The sequence below is a fragment of the Scyliorhinus torazame genome, chromosome 18 (genome assembly GCF_047496885.1).
Source record: "Scyliorhinus torazame isolate Kashiwa2021f chromosome 18, sScyTor2.1, whole genome shotgun sequence".
NCBI lineage: Eukaryota > Metazoa > Chordata > Chondrichthyes > Carcharhiniformes > Scyliorhinidae > Scyliorhinus > Scyliorhinus torazame.
This window is the reverse complement of record NC_092724.1, coordinates 112,012,710-112,027,665: the sequence shown is the minus strand read 5'-3', so window position 1 is coordinate 112,027,665 and position 14,956 is coordinate 112,012,710. Positions and strand designations below refer to the sequence as shown.

At 45.8% G+C, this 14,956-nt stretch overlaps 1 protein-coding gene across 2 annotated transcripts in view; it reads right to left on the bottom strand.

The window, feature by feature from the left end:
- Positions 1–14,956, bottom strand: part of LOC140395422 (E3 ubiquitin/ISG15 ligase TRIM25-like) — a 45,519-nt gene that overhangs the window by 16,793 nt on the left and 13,770 nt on the right. For both annotated transcript variants that reach the window (XM_072483154.1, XM_072483155.1), the window contains exons 5-9: positions 14,750–14,824; positions 12,001–12,105; positions 6,163–6,255; positions 4,619–4,729; positions 3,002–3,093 (exon numbers count right to left, since the gene is read on the bottom strand). In XM_072483154.1, coding sequence (XP_072339255.1) covers positions 3,002–3,093; positions 4,619–4,729; positions 6,163–6,255; positions 12,001–12,105; positions 14,750–14,824 — 476 coding nt within the window. The remainder of the gene's footprint in view (positions 1–3,001; positions 3,094–4,618; positions 4,730–6,162; positions 6,256–12,000; positions 12,106–14,749; positions 14,825–14,956) is intronic.

Below are 14,956 nucleotides of genomic sequence, written 5' to 3'. Positions count from 1 at the left end.
TCCACGGCGCGATCGATGGGATGCACATCGCCTGTTGCTCCGCGTCTCTCCCTTTCTCGTGGCCACCCTGGGGCGTCATGCGGGGGTCGCATGCCAGAGGGGCCAGGTCTCGCCCTCTCTCGTGGCCACCGTGGGGCGTTCTGCGGGCAGTCGGCATCCGCGGGGATGGGTGCCTCGGCATTTGGTCCTGCAATACACAATACAGCATGCATGGTTAGACATGCAGGGGATGATCGGGGGAGGAGGGATATGGGGGAGGGGGAGGTATGGAGGATATAGAGGAGGGGCCGTGGGTGGCTCACTTGCTGGTGGGCCCCCGACCTCTGCATCGGCAGCCTCCCGGTCCTCAGGTCCGCCTGCCAGTTCCAGGGCCCTTTCCTCATGAACGGTGAGTGGTCTCTCATCAACTGGGCCCGCTCCAGTCCTCTCACGCTCCCTGTTGTTGTGTGCGCGCTTCTCCTGTGGGAGGCGGGTGGGTGGGTGGCAGGGGTAAAGGGCAACAGTGTTAGACAGGTGTATGAATGCACGCCAGTGGTTGCACGTACATTGGCAGAGATGCGCAGCACATTAGGGTTAGGGTTGTGCTAGCGTTAGGGTTAGTTGCACCTGGGGGTGTGCCGCACATCGGAAGGGGGGGGGGTACTCACCCTGCCTGCCCTGACGAGGTCGTTCACCTTCTTGTGGCACTGGGTGCCTGTCCTTGGTGTCACAGCCACAGCGCTGACGGCCTCTGCCACCTCCCTCCACAGGCGCCAGCTGAGGCATGGGGCGACCCTGCTGCCATGCCCGGGGTACAGGGCCTCCCTCCACTGCTGTACTGCGTCCAGGAACGCTCCTGGAACCCCATGGCTGCGCAGCGGGTGGCCATCTTAGCGGGTCTTCGGGGGGGGGGGGGGGGGGGGGGGAGGGGGCTGCGTCTTATGTGCTGTGAGGCTGCTTGGCGGGTGACGCCATCGCGAATGGCGTCACGCCGCTGCTAGCCGATTCGGGCCTGGAGACTTTGCGCCATTTGGGGGGGCCCGACGCCGGAGTGATCCATGCCGTTTTGGCGCCGGTCCCCGGCAATTGCGCCAGTTTTCGGAGAATCCCGTCCATGTTCAGAAATTGTGGGCTGGATTCTCCAATTTTGGAGTTATGTCCGGAGGATCCGTGGTGTTTTACGTGGGAAAAATCAGCGAGGCCCCAGCACCAATCCTCCGACCGGTGAGGGGCCAGCAGTCGCGCCACGTAAAACACACGGCTTTCCCAATATAAACGGCCAGGTCCATGGCCGCACATGCGCACAGCGACGACCTCCAGCGGTCACGCCGTACAACATGGCGCTGGTCAAGCACGGACTCGACCTGCCAAATACAGCCCTCCAAGTCACCCCCTCGTCACTCCCGGACCACTCCCCAGCCCTCGCCAAAGCCCCCCCCCCACCCCCCCGGCCAGCGGCACAGCTCCCAGAGGACTGTGGCAGCGCTGAACCCAGTCCACAGCTGCCACAGCCGGTTCCCGACTGCTGAGTCCGCATGTGTCCCGCGCGGTCGGGAACTCGGCCCATCGGGGGCAAGGCATCGGGGGAGGGCCTTCGGGTAACATTCTGAGGCCATCCCGAAGGCATGTATCCCTCAATGACACCATTTTGGAGGAGGCGGAGCATCCAAAAACAGGCGCCGACCCCGATTCAGTCGTAAACAGGGAGTCTCCGCCCGATCGACGATTACGAAATCGGCGTCGGCAATCCCGCCCTATGTGTCTAATCAGAAAGGTTATAGATTGTCTATCAGTACAAAACAAAATGTCTACTCATCGATATGATGCCATGGTTGGGATTGGGCAGCACATGCTGACTAATTCTGAGTATGCTTATAACCACACTAATGACCAATTTAAGATAATCAGTTGAGCTCACAACATACAATCCCCATCTTAGCCTTAAGCACTCCCATTTACATTCCTTTGGTCTTTCTGTCCGTGCCATTTTGTCAATCTCCACCAATTAAGGGCAGCACGGTAGCATAATGGTTAGCACAGTTGATTCACAGCTCCAGGGTCCCAGGTTCGATTCCCAGCTTGGGTCACTGTCTGTGTGGAGTCTGCACGTTCTCCCCGTGTCTGCATGGGTTTCCTCGGGGTGCTCCGGTTTCCTCCCACAGTCCAAAGATGTGGGGGTTACGTCGATTAGCCATGATAAATTGCCCTTAGTGTCCAAAAAGGTTAAATGGTGGTTATTGGGTTACAGGAATGGGTAGAGATGTGGGTTTGAGTAGGGTGCTCTTTGTTAGGGCCAGTGCAGGCTCGATGGGCCGAATGGCCTCGTCTGCACTGTAAATTCTATGATTCTACCGCTGGCCCCCTATCCAGCCCCACCGATCCATGCCCCCACAACAGTACAAATCTGACCCTATTTCCCGTTCTCTCCAGCTGTGAAAAAAAGCAATCCAGACACAAAACATCGGCTCCCTTCATGCTGTCAGACCAGTATTTTCTGTTTTTGTTTCATATTCCAGCATCTGCAGTAATTTGCTTTAATCTTATGAGCTCACAACATAGCTCATTTGTGCTTGAGAGAAGCAACACACATCGCAACATTTGCAAACAAAAGGAATATGTTCAAGCGTTGTGACTTTTTTGAGTTACTCAGGAACCTGGGGAGTCTATCGTTCCCCCATTGATTTCTACATGACCAATCCAGAGTCAATTGTCAACCAGTGAGCAAGCACCCTTTTTTCCTTCAGTATAAATTGTGGTGATTGTTTGAAATTTAGCACTCTTGTATTTCTCCTGATAGGTGCAAGACAAAAAGCTTTGGCTCGCTTTTCAGCAATATTCAAGATCCATATTAAATAAAGACCCTCCTCCGTATCAGTCAAGTGTAAAGGTTCAAAATATTCTGAACTGTCCTGGCATTAAAAAGTGTAACTGAAATCATCTCACTGAACCAACATGAAACATAGCAAAGCAAACTAAAATTAATCATACTGCTGGAAAACAATATTCCAAAGACTGTTCATACCTGGTGCCTAACCTGAGGTGGTAGAGGTATTGTTGGGAGGACAAGAGGAGCTCTACAAGGAGCAATGGTATAACGGCCACTCATTACCATTCCTGAAACACAAGAAGGATGTTTCCAGGCTTGAAAGCTGGCAATACAATAAGAGTTCAAAGTTTATGACCCTTTTTCGCGGGTCCCGAGAATCCTTCAGAAATGTTCAGGTTGCGGCCTCTGGTTACAAGTTGTCTCACCAAGCATGGCGAAGTAGTTCAATCATTAAGAATGCTATTGGGAATCCAATTAATTTACTATTTAATATTTATTATCCTGACGCCAATGGCGTCAACTGGTTCTATTTCTTTGGTGCTGGGATCTACTGTTCTAGGGTGAACAATCTTTAGAAAACATTGGTGCCTTCAATCACAGAAGTTAATTTCCACAAAAAATTGGGAAATTTGTACGAATAATCACGTGTACATACGTACCATAATGTATGATAACGACAACATCAGCAATTTTCATTCATATAGCCTTTTCTAATGTGGCAAGACTTCCTGAAGCGCCTCCCAAGAGTGTAATGAGTCAAAATTACACAAAGAAAGGGAGATATCAGGACAGGTGACCAAAGTTTGCTCAAAGTATATATTAAAGGGCAACTTAAAGGAGAGGAGAGAGAGTGAGACAGGAAACAAATTGGTACAGGATCGTAGCCAGAAGGAAATAAACAGTCATACCAGGAAATAAGAATACTGGTCTGAACTGGTCTTGAATATTTTAAAATGGAACACCAATAAAATGGGGCAATAAGAATACTTGGCCGAACTTGATATGGCACAAAAGGAGGCCATTCGCCCATCATGTCTGCACTGGCATATTGCTATTAGTCCCATTCCCTGCACAGAGTTCAGGGGTTTGTGCCGCTCAGGAGATTAGAGAAAGTCAGGGGTGAGCTCGTAGCTAACAGCTAGGAAAATATTGCTCAACAACACAAACATCTACCGTTTCAGCTAAATATGTAAATAAACGCAATACAAATACATTACGCTGACAACTGAATATCTCCAATTGGATATATTCTGATCACTTCAATTGCAAGTTCTGTTTTAAACACTGACCATGATGTAGCCTCTACTCGAATTGCTCTTTTGGTGTTTGCATGGTCAAAGTTGTACAGTGTCAGCCTTAGTTCAGTGACAGCGCTCTCAAATCCCACACCAAAGCTCTTGTTCCAGTGTAGTACTGTGGGAGGGCTGCGCTGTCAAAGGTGCCATTTTTCAGGTGAAATGCGAAAGCGAGGCCCCAGCTACCATCTCTGGTTTAGATCATTGACACTATTTTGAGGGGAAAAAAAGCGAGCAAGTCCCCCAAATGTCCTGGCTTGAAAATGGACTCTTCAACTAACATCGCTAAAGCAAATGACGATTTGGTCATTATCTCGCCGCTGTTGGTTTGATCTTGCTGTGCGCAAGCTGGTTTTTGCCTTTCCTACGTAACAATAGTAACTGCACCTTGGGTGTATTTCCTTCGATGTAAAGCGCTTTGCAACGTCCTGAGGTGGTGAAAGCTGTTAAATAAATGCAAGTCTTCCTTTATGCGTTTGTGGTGTTTACTCTCCAAACAAAATGTTTCCATTCTTACCCCTTTGTTGGTTGCCTGGGAGCCCCCTAAGACCATTAGCGTTGCCTATTGGGGTTGCTGAGGGCCAAGATATGAGCCTGTGAGCATCATTTGGCAAAGACTGGAAAGCAGCTAAAAGACAAGAAACAAAAAGTTTCTTATATAAATATATGTATTATATACACACACACACAAACATGCTGGCTTTCTAAATCATGTACATTTAATTCAAAATAGTCATAGGGCGGCATGGTAGCACAGTGGGTATCACTGTTGATTCACAGCTCCAGGGTCCCAGGTTCGATTTCCGGCTTGGGTCACTGTGTGGAGACTGCACGTTCTCCCTGTGTCTGCGTGGGTTTCCTCCAGGTGCTCCTCTCACGAGTCTCAAAAGACGTGCTGTTAGATAATTGGGACATTCTGAATTCTCCCTCTGTGTACCTGAATAGGCTCCGGAGTGTGGTGACTAGGGACTTTTCACAGTAACTTCACTGCACAGTTAATGTAAGCCTACTTGTGACAATAAAGATTATTATTATTATTAAGACAGCCTTGATATTGTCTCAAACTGTAGCCCAGACTCCCCTTGAAGCTTGAACCAAAAAAACGGTGTACAGACGGCCAAATGCTGGCTTATTCCTGCTTTCGTTTTGTGTATGTTTCCTTGATTTTGCCCCACATCCAAAAGTTCAGAGAATTGAGAACTTCCTAGTTACACCCCAGCTCTGAACAGGTTATAAATTTATGTACCATTTTATGTGGGACATGACTTGAACTGTATCTGCTGTTTAATGGAGATTTTGTAAGGCATTGTTCCCCTGTATTACACTCCATTTGAAAAGTACACATCACATCAATTATTAACAACGTGATGAATTATGTCAAACACATCATTAAATAATATGCCACAATGGGATGGAAATGCACATTCTCTCCACTCCATGTAGTCATACCTCAATGTTTCTCTACAATACTTCAACAGTCAGGACATGTATACAGCTATATCATGTAAACAGCCCACAACAGACAGCAGGGAAACAAATTATATCATAAAGAGGAATGTTTTATTTGGATTTTTAAGTTTTTGATATAAAGAAAGCCATTTGTATTGGAATATATGATGACATTTATTGGATTCTGCTTACAGAAGTGATATTGGTAGATTCATATTTCAAAGAAATTTGGCAGTAAGTGTTTCTCTGGCATTGCAGCTTTCATTTCCCAGTACATTTTTATACTCGTCATGGTGCTGCTAAAACACCAATTTTATATTTTCCATTTCTCACATCAGCCATCATGTTGTATGTCTCCGTCAGACATTTAGTGCTGAAACAGAAGTGGTTCCGTTCTTCCAAGTTCATGCCCGCCAGGGGCTGAATAGAGACTTCTGAAAGACACTGCATGTAAAATTCTTACAGGCATAACAGGCTATGTGTTGGATGGATTTAAACCCAATTCCCACAGGTGATGTCTCAGCAGCACCTCCCACCACCATTTGCACTGTAATCTTAGGGCTAAACAACACACACTTCATGGCCAACACTAATAACTGCAGAGCTCCTTACCATTTATCTGAGGAGTTACCATTGCCCAAAGACCCGGAGATGGTATTAAAGGTTGTTGATGAGCGCCAGGATTTGGCATGGACTGGAAATCAGCTGAAACAGTAAAATAAATGTTCTTTCTTACAAAACAAACACTTATAAAAAGTTAAGAAAAAAAAATAATTAAGATGTGACTTAAAATCCAGTGAATTCCTGAGGTATCTACGTAATTGGCAAATTCTCACAACCGCTTATGTGCAACGAAATGTGGAAATCTAGAAGCTATCGGCAGATATATCCTGTTCCTCCACAGGAGAGATATTGCAGTCCTCAATAGACTGAGCACTGATCCAAATGCAATGGCATAACCTTGCCTTGTAGTTCCTCACTAAAGACAACAGAAAAAATTAGAGACAGTTCATTCAGGAGTATGAGATTTAGTGCCGGGACAAGTGATAATTACTTAAACTGACCTCTCTGATCCTGGAAAATTAATTTTACAAATGTGGAGTCTCATTCTCTCAGAAGTTTCTTTAAACTTTGCGTTTGCGTGTTCCAACTACCTCTTATCTCTTCGATTAATCCCTTCTATATTTCACTTTCTATACATTATTTAAATCTAAATCATATTTCCTGCTTCATAAGCCCTGGTTGTTTCATGTGGATTCTTCAATTTAATTGGTTGAAGAGGCATTTCTTTGCCTGTTTGCAGATGCGCTGTCGAGCATGGGTGCCCAGACTTTCGTGATTTGAGATCTATTTTTGCTTTTTATAAATTTAGAGTATCCAATTCTTTTTTTCAAATTAAAGGGCAATTTAGCGTGGCCAATCCACCTCAACTGCACATCTTTTTTTGTATATGGGGATGAGACCCACGCAGATGCGGGGAGAATGTGCAAACTCCACATGGGGTCAAACCCAGGTGCTCGGTATCGTGAAGCAACAGTGCTAAACACTGCAGCACCGTGCTGCCCGAGATCTATTTTTTTGACAGTCATCCTAACGATCCTCCAGTGCAGTCTTTCCACCCTCCCCCACAGGGACATTCAAACATGCTGCACAATATAGGCCTTGTACTGCCTATCTATGGATAAGAAAAATGCAACACAAACACTCTTGCACACTATTATGTACAAAGGTCCTCCCCTAAAAGGCATTAGTAAAGTAGGTGGATTTTTAACAACAATCTGGTACTTTTTTGGTCACCGGTTCCAGAATTTTAACCTGGTTTAATTCACTGACCATAAACTCTCCAACTGCTTAATGTGATTTTAAACTCTTGCCTCCAGATTACAAATCCTGTGATAGAACATGCATCTGTACCCGAAGTAGCGAAGGGTTAGTGTTGTGTAATATTCAGTTGGCACTTGTTCTATCCATCCAGGATGTCTTTTAGTTTTAACATGAATGCAAATAAGTGAGGGCAGTTTTGTGCTGTGGATCCTTACTCATCAGAAATTGGGTTGCGACCTCAGGATAAAAATCTTACAATACTAGAGTAAAGGCTTCTTGTATTCCACATGATGTTCGCAGCCAACAGGGGAAGGACCTACAAAGTAGCCTATGCTGTTCCATTCAAATCTATTTTAGTCCTTGACCCAGAGCATTGAATTACCCTGCCTAACCCCATTCAGTTCTCCTTGTCCCCAATTATACATGGTTGTGTATTAGCAAAGTAAGAATCATAGAATCCCTACAGTGCAGAAGGAGGCCATTCGGCCCATCGAGTATGCACCAACCCTCCAAAAAAACACCCCACCTAGGCCAATCCCCTGCCCTATCCCTACCCAACCTTTGGACACTGAGGGAAATTTAGCCATGGCTAATCCACCTAACCTGCACATCTTCAGACTGTGGGAGGAAACCGGAGCACCCGTAGGCAACCCACGCAGACACGGGGAGAAAGTGCAAACTCCACACAGTCAGCCAAGGGCAGAACTGAACCCGGGTCCCTGGCGCTGTGAGGCAGCAGTGATAACCTCTTTGCCACCTGCTGCCCTACAGAAGACTTCAACATCATTCTCTCTCTCCTAAGGTCAATTTTATATCTCTTACCACCACCTTGGTTGAAACCCGCTAAGTCAGTACAGCTCCTGTTATCTCCTCCTCTGGTTTGGTGTTCATTTTTGTCTGATTACACTGGTGTGAAGCATGTTGGGATAATTTGCTGTGTTAAATATGCCATCTAAATGAAAATTGTTGAGCGATTTTGTTCCGCTGATGTTGGATCTGGTTCTTGACCATCATTCTGGTTTTCACATTCCGTAATCCTCGCCTATTTAAAGGTGCGTAGGCTCAGTGCGCAGAAAGCACATGCACTGAATGACAGTGCGCAGAAAGTGCACGGTCAACCAGAAACTTGTTCCCGACCGGCCAGTCAGCCCCAATCGATGTTTTGCGCACCTCTTCTAGAGGGATCGCACTGGACCACAAATTGGATTGGACCAAGTTTGTGCTCTAGTAAAGACTGCAAAAAATGTTGTGGGCAGCTGTCAGCAAGTGCCATTTCTTTATCACCATTGGCGAAATCCAGGCCATTATCCTGAACTATATGCCATGCTCAACTCACAAAAATATAGTATTAGCTTGCTTTTTGTTGCTAGTTTTCAGCAGTTGCTCTTTTCTGACATTGCAAATAGGGAGCAAAAGCCAAGGGCAGTCTTGATTTGATTTTTTGATTTTTTTTACATTTGATTTATTGTCACATGTACCGAAGTACAGTGAAAAGTATTTTTCTGCGGCCGAGGGAACGTACACAGTACGTATATAGTAGACAAAAGAATAATCAACAGAGAACATTGACAAATGGTACATCGACAACCAGTGATTGGTTACAGTGCGGAACAAGGGGCGAAACAAAGCAAAAACATGAGCAAGAGCAGCATAGGGCATCGTGAATAGTGTTCTTACAGGGAACAGATCAGTCCGAGGGGACATGAGTTGAAAGGTGATAGATTGAACTAGCTCATGTAGTGGATTCCAAGCACCATTTTAAAACCTTTGATTCTGTCCTTGTTTTTATACACGGTGACAAAACTGATGGTGCCTTGGAAAGTGGAGTTGGCTGAAATTCAACAGGCCAAGAAGGTAAGCAACCCAAAACTAAGTTCCTGCAGTGCCACCACTTGTAGGAGGGCATAATTATAGTGGGACAAGCTTACATAAATAGTTTTCATTATAAATATATAGAATTCATTGACACGGGAAGTGCAGGGAGACACAAGATTCTTTTTAATACATATTTCTAATTACCAGATTTAATCCAAATACAATTGCATGATATAATTGAATAAATACTTCATAATGTTCAAAGAAAACATTAATTTGTGTATTAACCTTCCATTAAAATCGTAATATCTGCTCATGGAATATGAATCCAATGCAGAGAAGGTTGATTGCAAATTATTGTGCTAATTGTTATTTATATATTACTTTTCTATCTATGAATGTTGACACCTGCCAAATTAAATTTACCAAGGGTGCATACAATAAGGGTGGGCGGGGGGGGGGAGGGGGGGGGGGGGCATTAATGTATAACTCCAGCGGAGGCCAGGCTAAGGAAATCAAGGGTTTATTCTGAAAAATAAAAAGAGTAGCCACAGCCACACTGTACAACATTAGCACTGGGAACCCCGGTCCGGGTCTGGTTTACAGCATTTAAAGTCCCTATCGGACAAGCCTCCACCTGCTCAATACGGGAAGTCGTACTCTACAAGCACCACGGGGAGATCAATCAACGATCCCCCCGCCCCCCCAACACGCAAAATTCAAGAAGTTAAAATAACAGATACACAATAACGACATTAGAAAATTGACGAAAAGACACAGAAATTCTGCAAACTGAGGACTTAAAGTGGACAATAAAAGCAAAATACTATGGATGCTAGAAATCTGAAATAAAAACAGAAAATGCTGGATAAACTCAGTGGATCTGGCAGCATCTGTGGAGAGAGAAACAGAGTTAACGTTTTGAGTCTAACATGATTCTTCTTCAGAGTCCTGGCGGCACAGTGGCACTGCTGCCTCACAGCACAAGGGAACCGGGTTCAATTCTGGCCTTGCGTGACCATCTGTGTGTTGTTTGCATGTTTTTGCCGTGTCTGCATGGGTTTCCTCCGGGTGCCTCAGTTCCCCCCCCCCCCCCCCACCCCCCCCCCCCCAAACAGTCCAAAGATGTGCCGGTTAGGCAGATTGGCCTTGCTAAATTGCCCTTTAATGTCCAAAGGTTAGGTGGGATTACGGGAATAGGGTGGGGTAGTGGGCCGAGGTAGGGTGTTCTTTCGGCTTTCAGAGAGTCAGTGCCGACTCGATGGGTCAAATAGCCTCCTTCTGCACTGTGGGTATTCTATGATACCAGTAGCACCAAGCAATGTGAATATTTATTCTCATATACTTATTTATTCATTCATGGGATATGACCATCGCTGGCAAGGTCAGTAATTATTACCCATCCCTAATTACACTTCAGGGCTGTGAACCACATTGCTGTGCGTCTGGAGTCACATGTAGACCAGATCGAATAAGGATGGCAGATTTCTTCCCCTAAACAGACATTAACGAGGCAGTTGGGTTTTTTCAGCGATCAATGAAGGAGTCATGGTCACCATTACGGAAACTAGCTTTCAATTCTAATTTTTAAAAATTAATTGAATGTATTAATTAAGTTTAAATTTCATCAGTTGTCAACAGTGAGATTTGATCCCCTGTGCATTCACCCAGACCTCTGGATTATTAGTCGAGTGCCATTACCACTACACCACCATCTTCCCTTTATAGACAATAATTCCTCACTTAATGCTGCGGTTGTATTCCTGAAAGGTTCTTTAAGCAGATCAGGTTTTCCCTTCCTCCTCAGGAAAAAACAGCATTAAAGCATAAGTTGAAAGTACCATACATTCCTAAATGCCTACATTCATAAACCCAATAACTTAAAACAAAATAAATTTTAAATATCAAAAAGAAACAGTACAAATGTAAATAAGAATTATACTAATTCGCTGCCTGGTTTCAGGGTACGGAGTCTTACAACACCAGGTTAAAGCCCAACAGGTTTGTTTCGATGTCACTAGCTTTCGGAGCGCTGCTCCTTCCTCAGGTGAATGAAGAGGTATGTGGTCATTCACCTGAGGAAGGAGCAGCGCTCCAAAAGCTAGTGACATCGAAACAAACCTGTTGGGCTTTAACCTGGTGTTGTAAGACTTCGTACTGTGCTCACCCCAGTCCAACGCCGGCATCTCCACATCATGGTTTCAGGGTGCCCTGGCTCCATCTAGTGGCAGAGGTTGGTCAGCTCATGGGGCTGCTGAAGAAGCCCCAGGTCTTCAAAGTTGGCTGAGAGCAGGAACGGGAGTGAGGGGCCAGAGGAACGGGCTGAAGAGGTCCAAGGTATCAGCAACCGACACCAGGGACTTGAAAAGGTGAGAACAGGGGGTGGGGAAGAAAATGGGAGCCATTGGAAGAAGGGCCAAGGGCTGGAAGGAGAGCAAGGGCGGGAGCAGAGGGGAAGAGGATACCGGCTGAAGAAGTCATCGGTGCTGTCAGCGGACACTGAGTTTTGGACTGCAGTCCTGCAGAAGAGCAGGGGAAGAGAAGCAACAGAAGAGGTCCCTCCCAACTCCCAAATGGTGGAACATTTTCCCCAACAACACAGGGGAAAATGGGAGAAAAGTCCCCTGTGCGCATGTGGTCAGCACAGGAAGTCTGTCACAAACAATAGTGAACATCATAACATTAAACGGCTACATAGACCTTTTTTGTAACTGATGTTATAGAGAAATAACATTGACTGAGTCAGTATTGAGTGGGGACTCACTGTCGTGATATTCAGCATCATACATTCAATTATTATATGTTCCTCACCAGTTATCGGAGGAGCTGGAATTGGCCAAAAGCCCCGAGGGAGAGATGCTACTAATGGTTGAGGAGCGCCACAAAGACTAGTAGATGATGTGGATTGGCAATCATCTGGAATGGAAATCAAGTTAAATGTGAAGCTCCACGTGATTTTTATTTGACAACACATCAAGTATCATAAACATTTACTTTTCTATTAAATGTTACATTCAGGGTATCTTGCAGAATTCTCTCCTTGGAACTCTTTCAGTGCGCAGGTTCAAGATTCCCATGAACTGAAACTTCGGATGGCATTTTCCAGTCCTCCACCCGGCGGGATCTTCACATCGGTGAAGATTACCACAGGTAACTAAAAACGGGAATCAGTCGAGGAGAACCCACTGGGAGCGCCAAGGTCAATATCACCCCCTGGGGCAGAGGGACATGCCCAGGCAGTGCCAACCCATGCCAGGGTGGCTGTGCCAACCTGCGTGGCAGTGTCGGGATAGGGGGGGTTCCCCTTACATGTTCTGGGGGGGGGGGGGGGGGTCACCCCGATGTCAGTGTGGTTGGGGGGTGAGGTCACCCTGTCACGTTCTGGTGCTTGGCCGGTCGGAAGAAGTGCACTAGGGAACGTCTAGTTTGTGACTAGTTAAATGTTTATTGTTGAATGATAACGTGGGTTAGGTGGCCATAAGAAAATTATCAAAAACTACTGACTATTCTAAATTATCTGCGTGGTACTACAATGTGACTATCCACTATGACGACGATCTCCAGACTCTGAGGTAACAGTGTCACATGGTTGTTCTCTCCTGCCATCTGCTGGTTGGAGGTCGTATACATTACTATTTACATGATTGCTTATGCTTATCACCACAACCTTGATGTCAGTGCGGTTGGGGGAGGAGGGGGTCACACGATGTCAGTGCGGTGTTTGCCCCAATGTCAGTGCAGAGGTCCCCCCGTGTCTGCGGGGTTTGAGGGAGTTTATTTTTAATCACAGGCTAGAGTGCCCATTAAAGATGGTGCCCAAATCTAGGCCCTGCCCCCCATAATGACTGCTGGAGCCACGCCCCCAAGTTGAACTAAAACCTGGAGCGGAAACATGGGTGTGCTCTGGAGAGCTACACTCGGTTTTCCCGCCTCAACCAGCATTCTGTAAAAATAGGAACATTCCGCCCAATAACTCTAACTGACCAGACAGCATCAACTTTGTGGAATTTTTGCCCCCAAATTAGATTTTGTATCTTACAAATCTGGTCGTAGTGAACCTCAAATGTGCACAACCAGTCTGTAAACCTGCAAGAGTCATGCAAATATCAGCCACTTTAATCCAGTTTTATGTTATAAAAATATAAACTAAAGGTTAAAAACTTTCATTTCGATATCATCTTCCCACATTCATGGAATTCCCATAGGATGGATTTAATGTGCAATTGGGGGAAGGGAGGTTATGGAGTGAAGGCAGGAGAACGGGGATGGGAAACATATCAGTCATGATTGAATGGCGGAGCGGACCCGATGGGCCAAATGGCCTAATTCTGCTCCCATGTCTTATGGTAACGACAGGAGGGTGAAAGGAATAGAAAGACATGTTGGTTGAGTTAGATAAAGAGCATGGGAGGAGGTGAGAATGCAGCATAAACACCAGCGTTGACCATTTGGACAGAATGGCCTCTTTCAGTGCTGTAAAATGCTACCTTCATCGATGTGATGTCGACAAACACGGAAACCAATTTGCAGCAGGTCCGACAAACGGTACATCTGCTTCAGGTGTTACTGCCTTTCAGGAGGAACGTTGCCTAAGATATCAGGAGAATTCATTGCCTGTCATCAAATAGTGCCATGGGATCTTTTGCACCACACTGGCTTCAGTTTCAATGGCATTAAAAAGATGGCACTTCCAACAACACGGCGATTCCTCAGTACTGATGGGGTGAGGGGCGACTTGATAGAGGTTTATAAGATGATCAGGGGAATAGATAGAGTAGACAGTCAGAGACTTTTTCCCCGGGTGGAACAAACCATTACAAGGGGACATAAATTGAAGGTGAAAGGTGGAAGATATAGGAGGGATATCAGAGGTAGGTTCTTTACCCAGAGAGTAGTGGGGGCATGGAATGCACTGCCTGTGGAAGTAGTTGAGTCGGAAACATTAGGGACCTTCAAGCAGCTATTGGATAGGTACATGGATTACGGTTAAATGATATAGTGTAGATTTATTTGTTCTCAAGGGCAGCACGGTAGCATTGTGGATAGCACAATTGCTTCACAGCTCCAGGGTCCCAGGTTCGATTCCGGCTTGGGTCACTGTCTGTGCGGAGTCTGCACGTCCTCCCCGTGTCTGCGTGGGTTTCCTCCGGGTGCTCCGGTTTCCTCCCACAATCCAAAGATGTGCGGGTTAGGTGAATTGGCCAATGATAAATTGCCCTTAATGTCCAAATTGCCCTTGGTGTTGGGTGAAGGTGTTGAGTTTGGGTAGGGTGCTCTTTCCAAGAGCCGGTGCAGACTCAAAGGGCCGAATGGCCTCCTTCTGCACTGTAAATTCAATGATAATCTATGATTAATCTAGGACAAAGGTTCGGCACAACATCGTGGGCCGAAGGGCCTGTTCTGTGCTGTATTTTCTATGTCTATGTCTACTGCACCACGGTGTCAACCCTAATGTTAACGTCTTGCAATGGGGCTTGAAGCGACAGCAGTGACTCCGTGGCAGACTGAGCCAAGCTGACAAATATGTTTGATTGTATTTGTTAGCAAAAAGAAACCTTACTCTTTTGTTGAGATGCTGCAGATGTTGAACTGCATGCCTGTTGTAGTCTGGGATGTTGACTATTAGCCCAGGGACCTGAAATGCAACAGAGAAAAATAATGGTAGACCAACCTTGAAGCAAGCCAAATAGTAAAAGAAAATTGCTCGTTAAACACAGAAGGAAAGGCTTTTCCAATTGCTTTGAATTACCTCGGAGTTATAATTGTT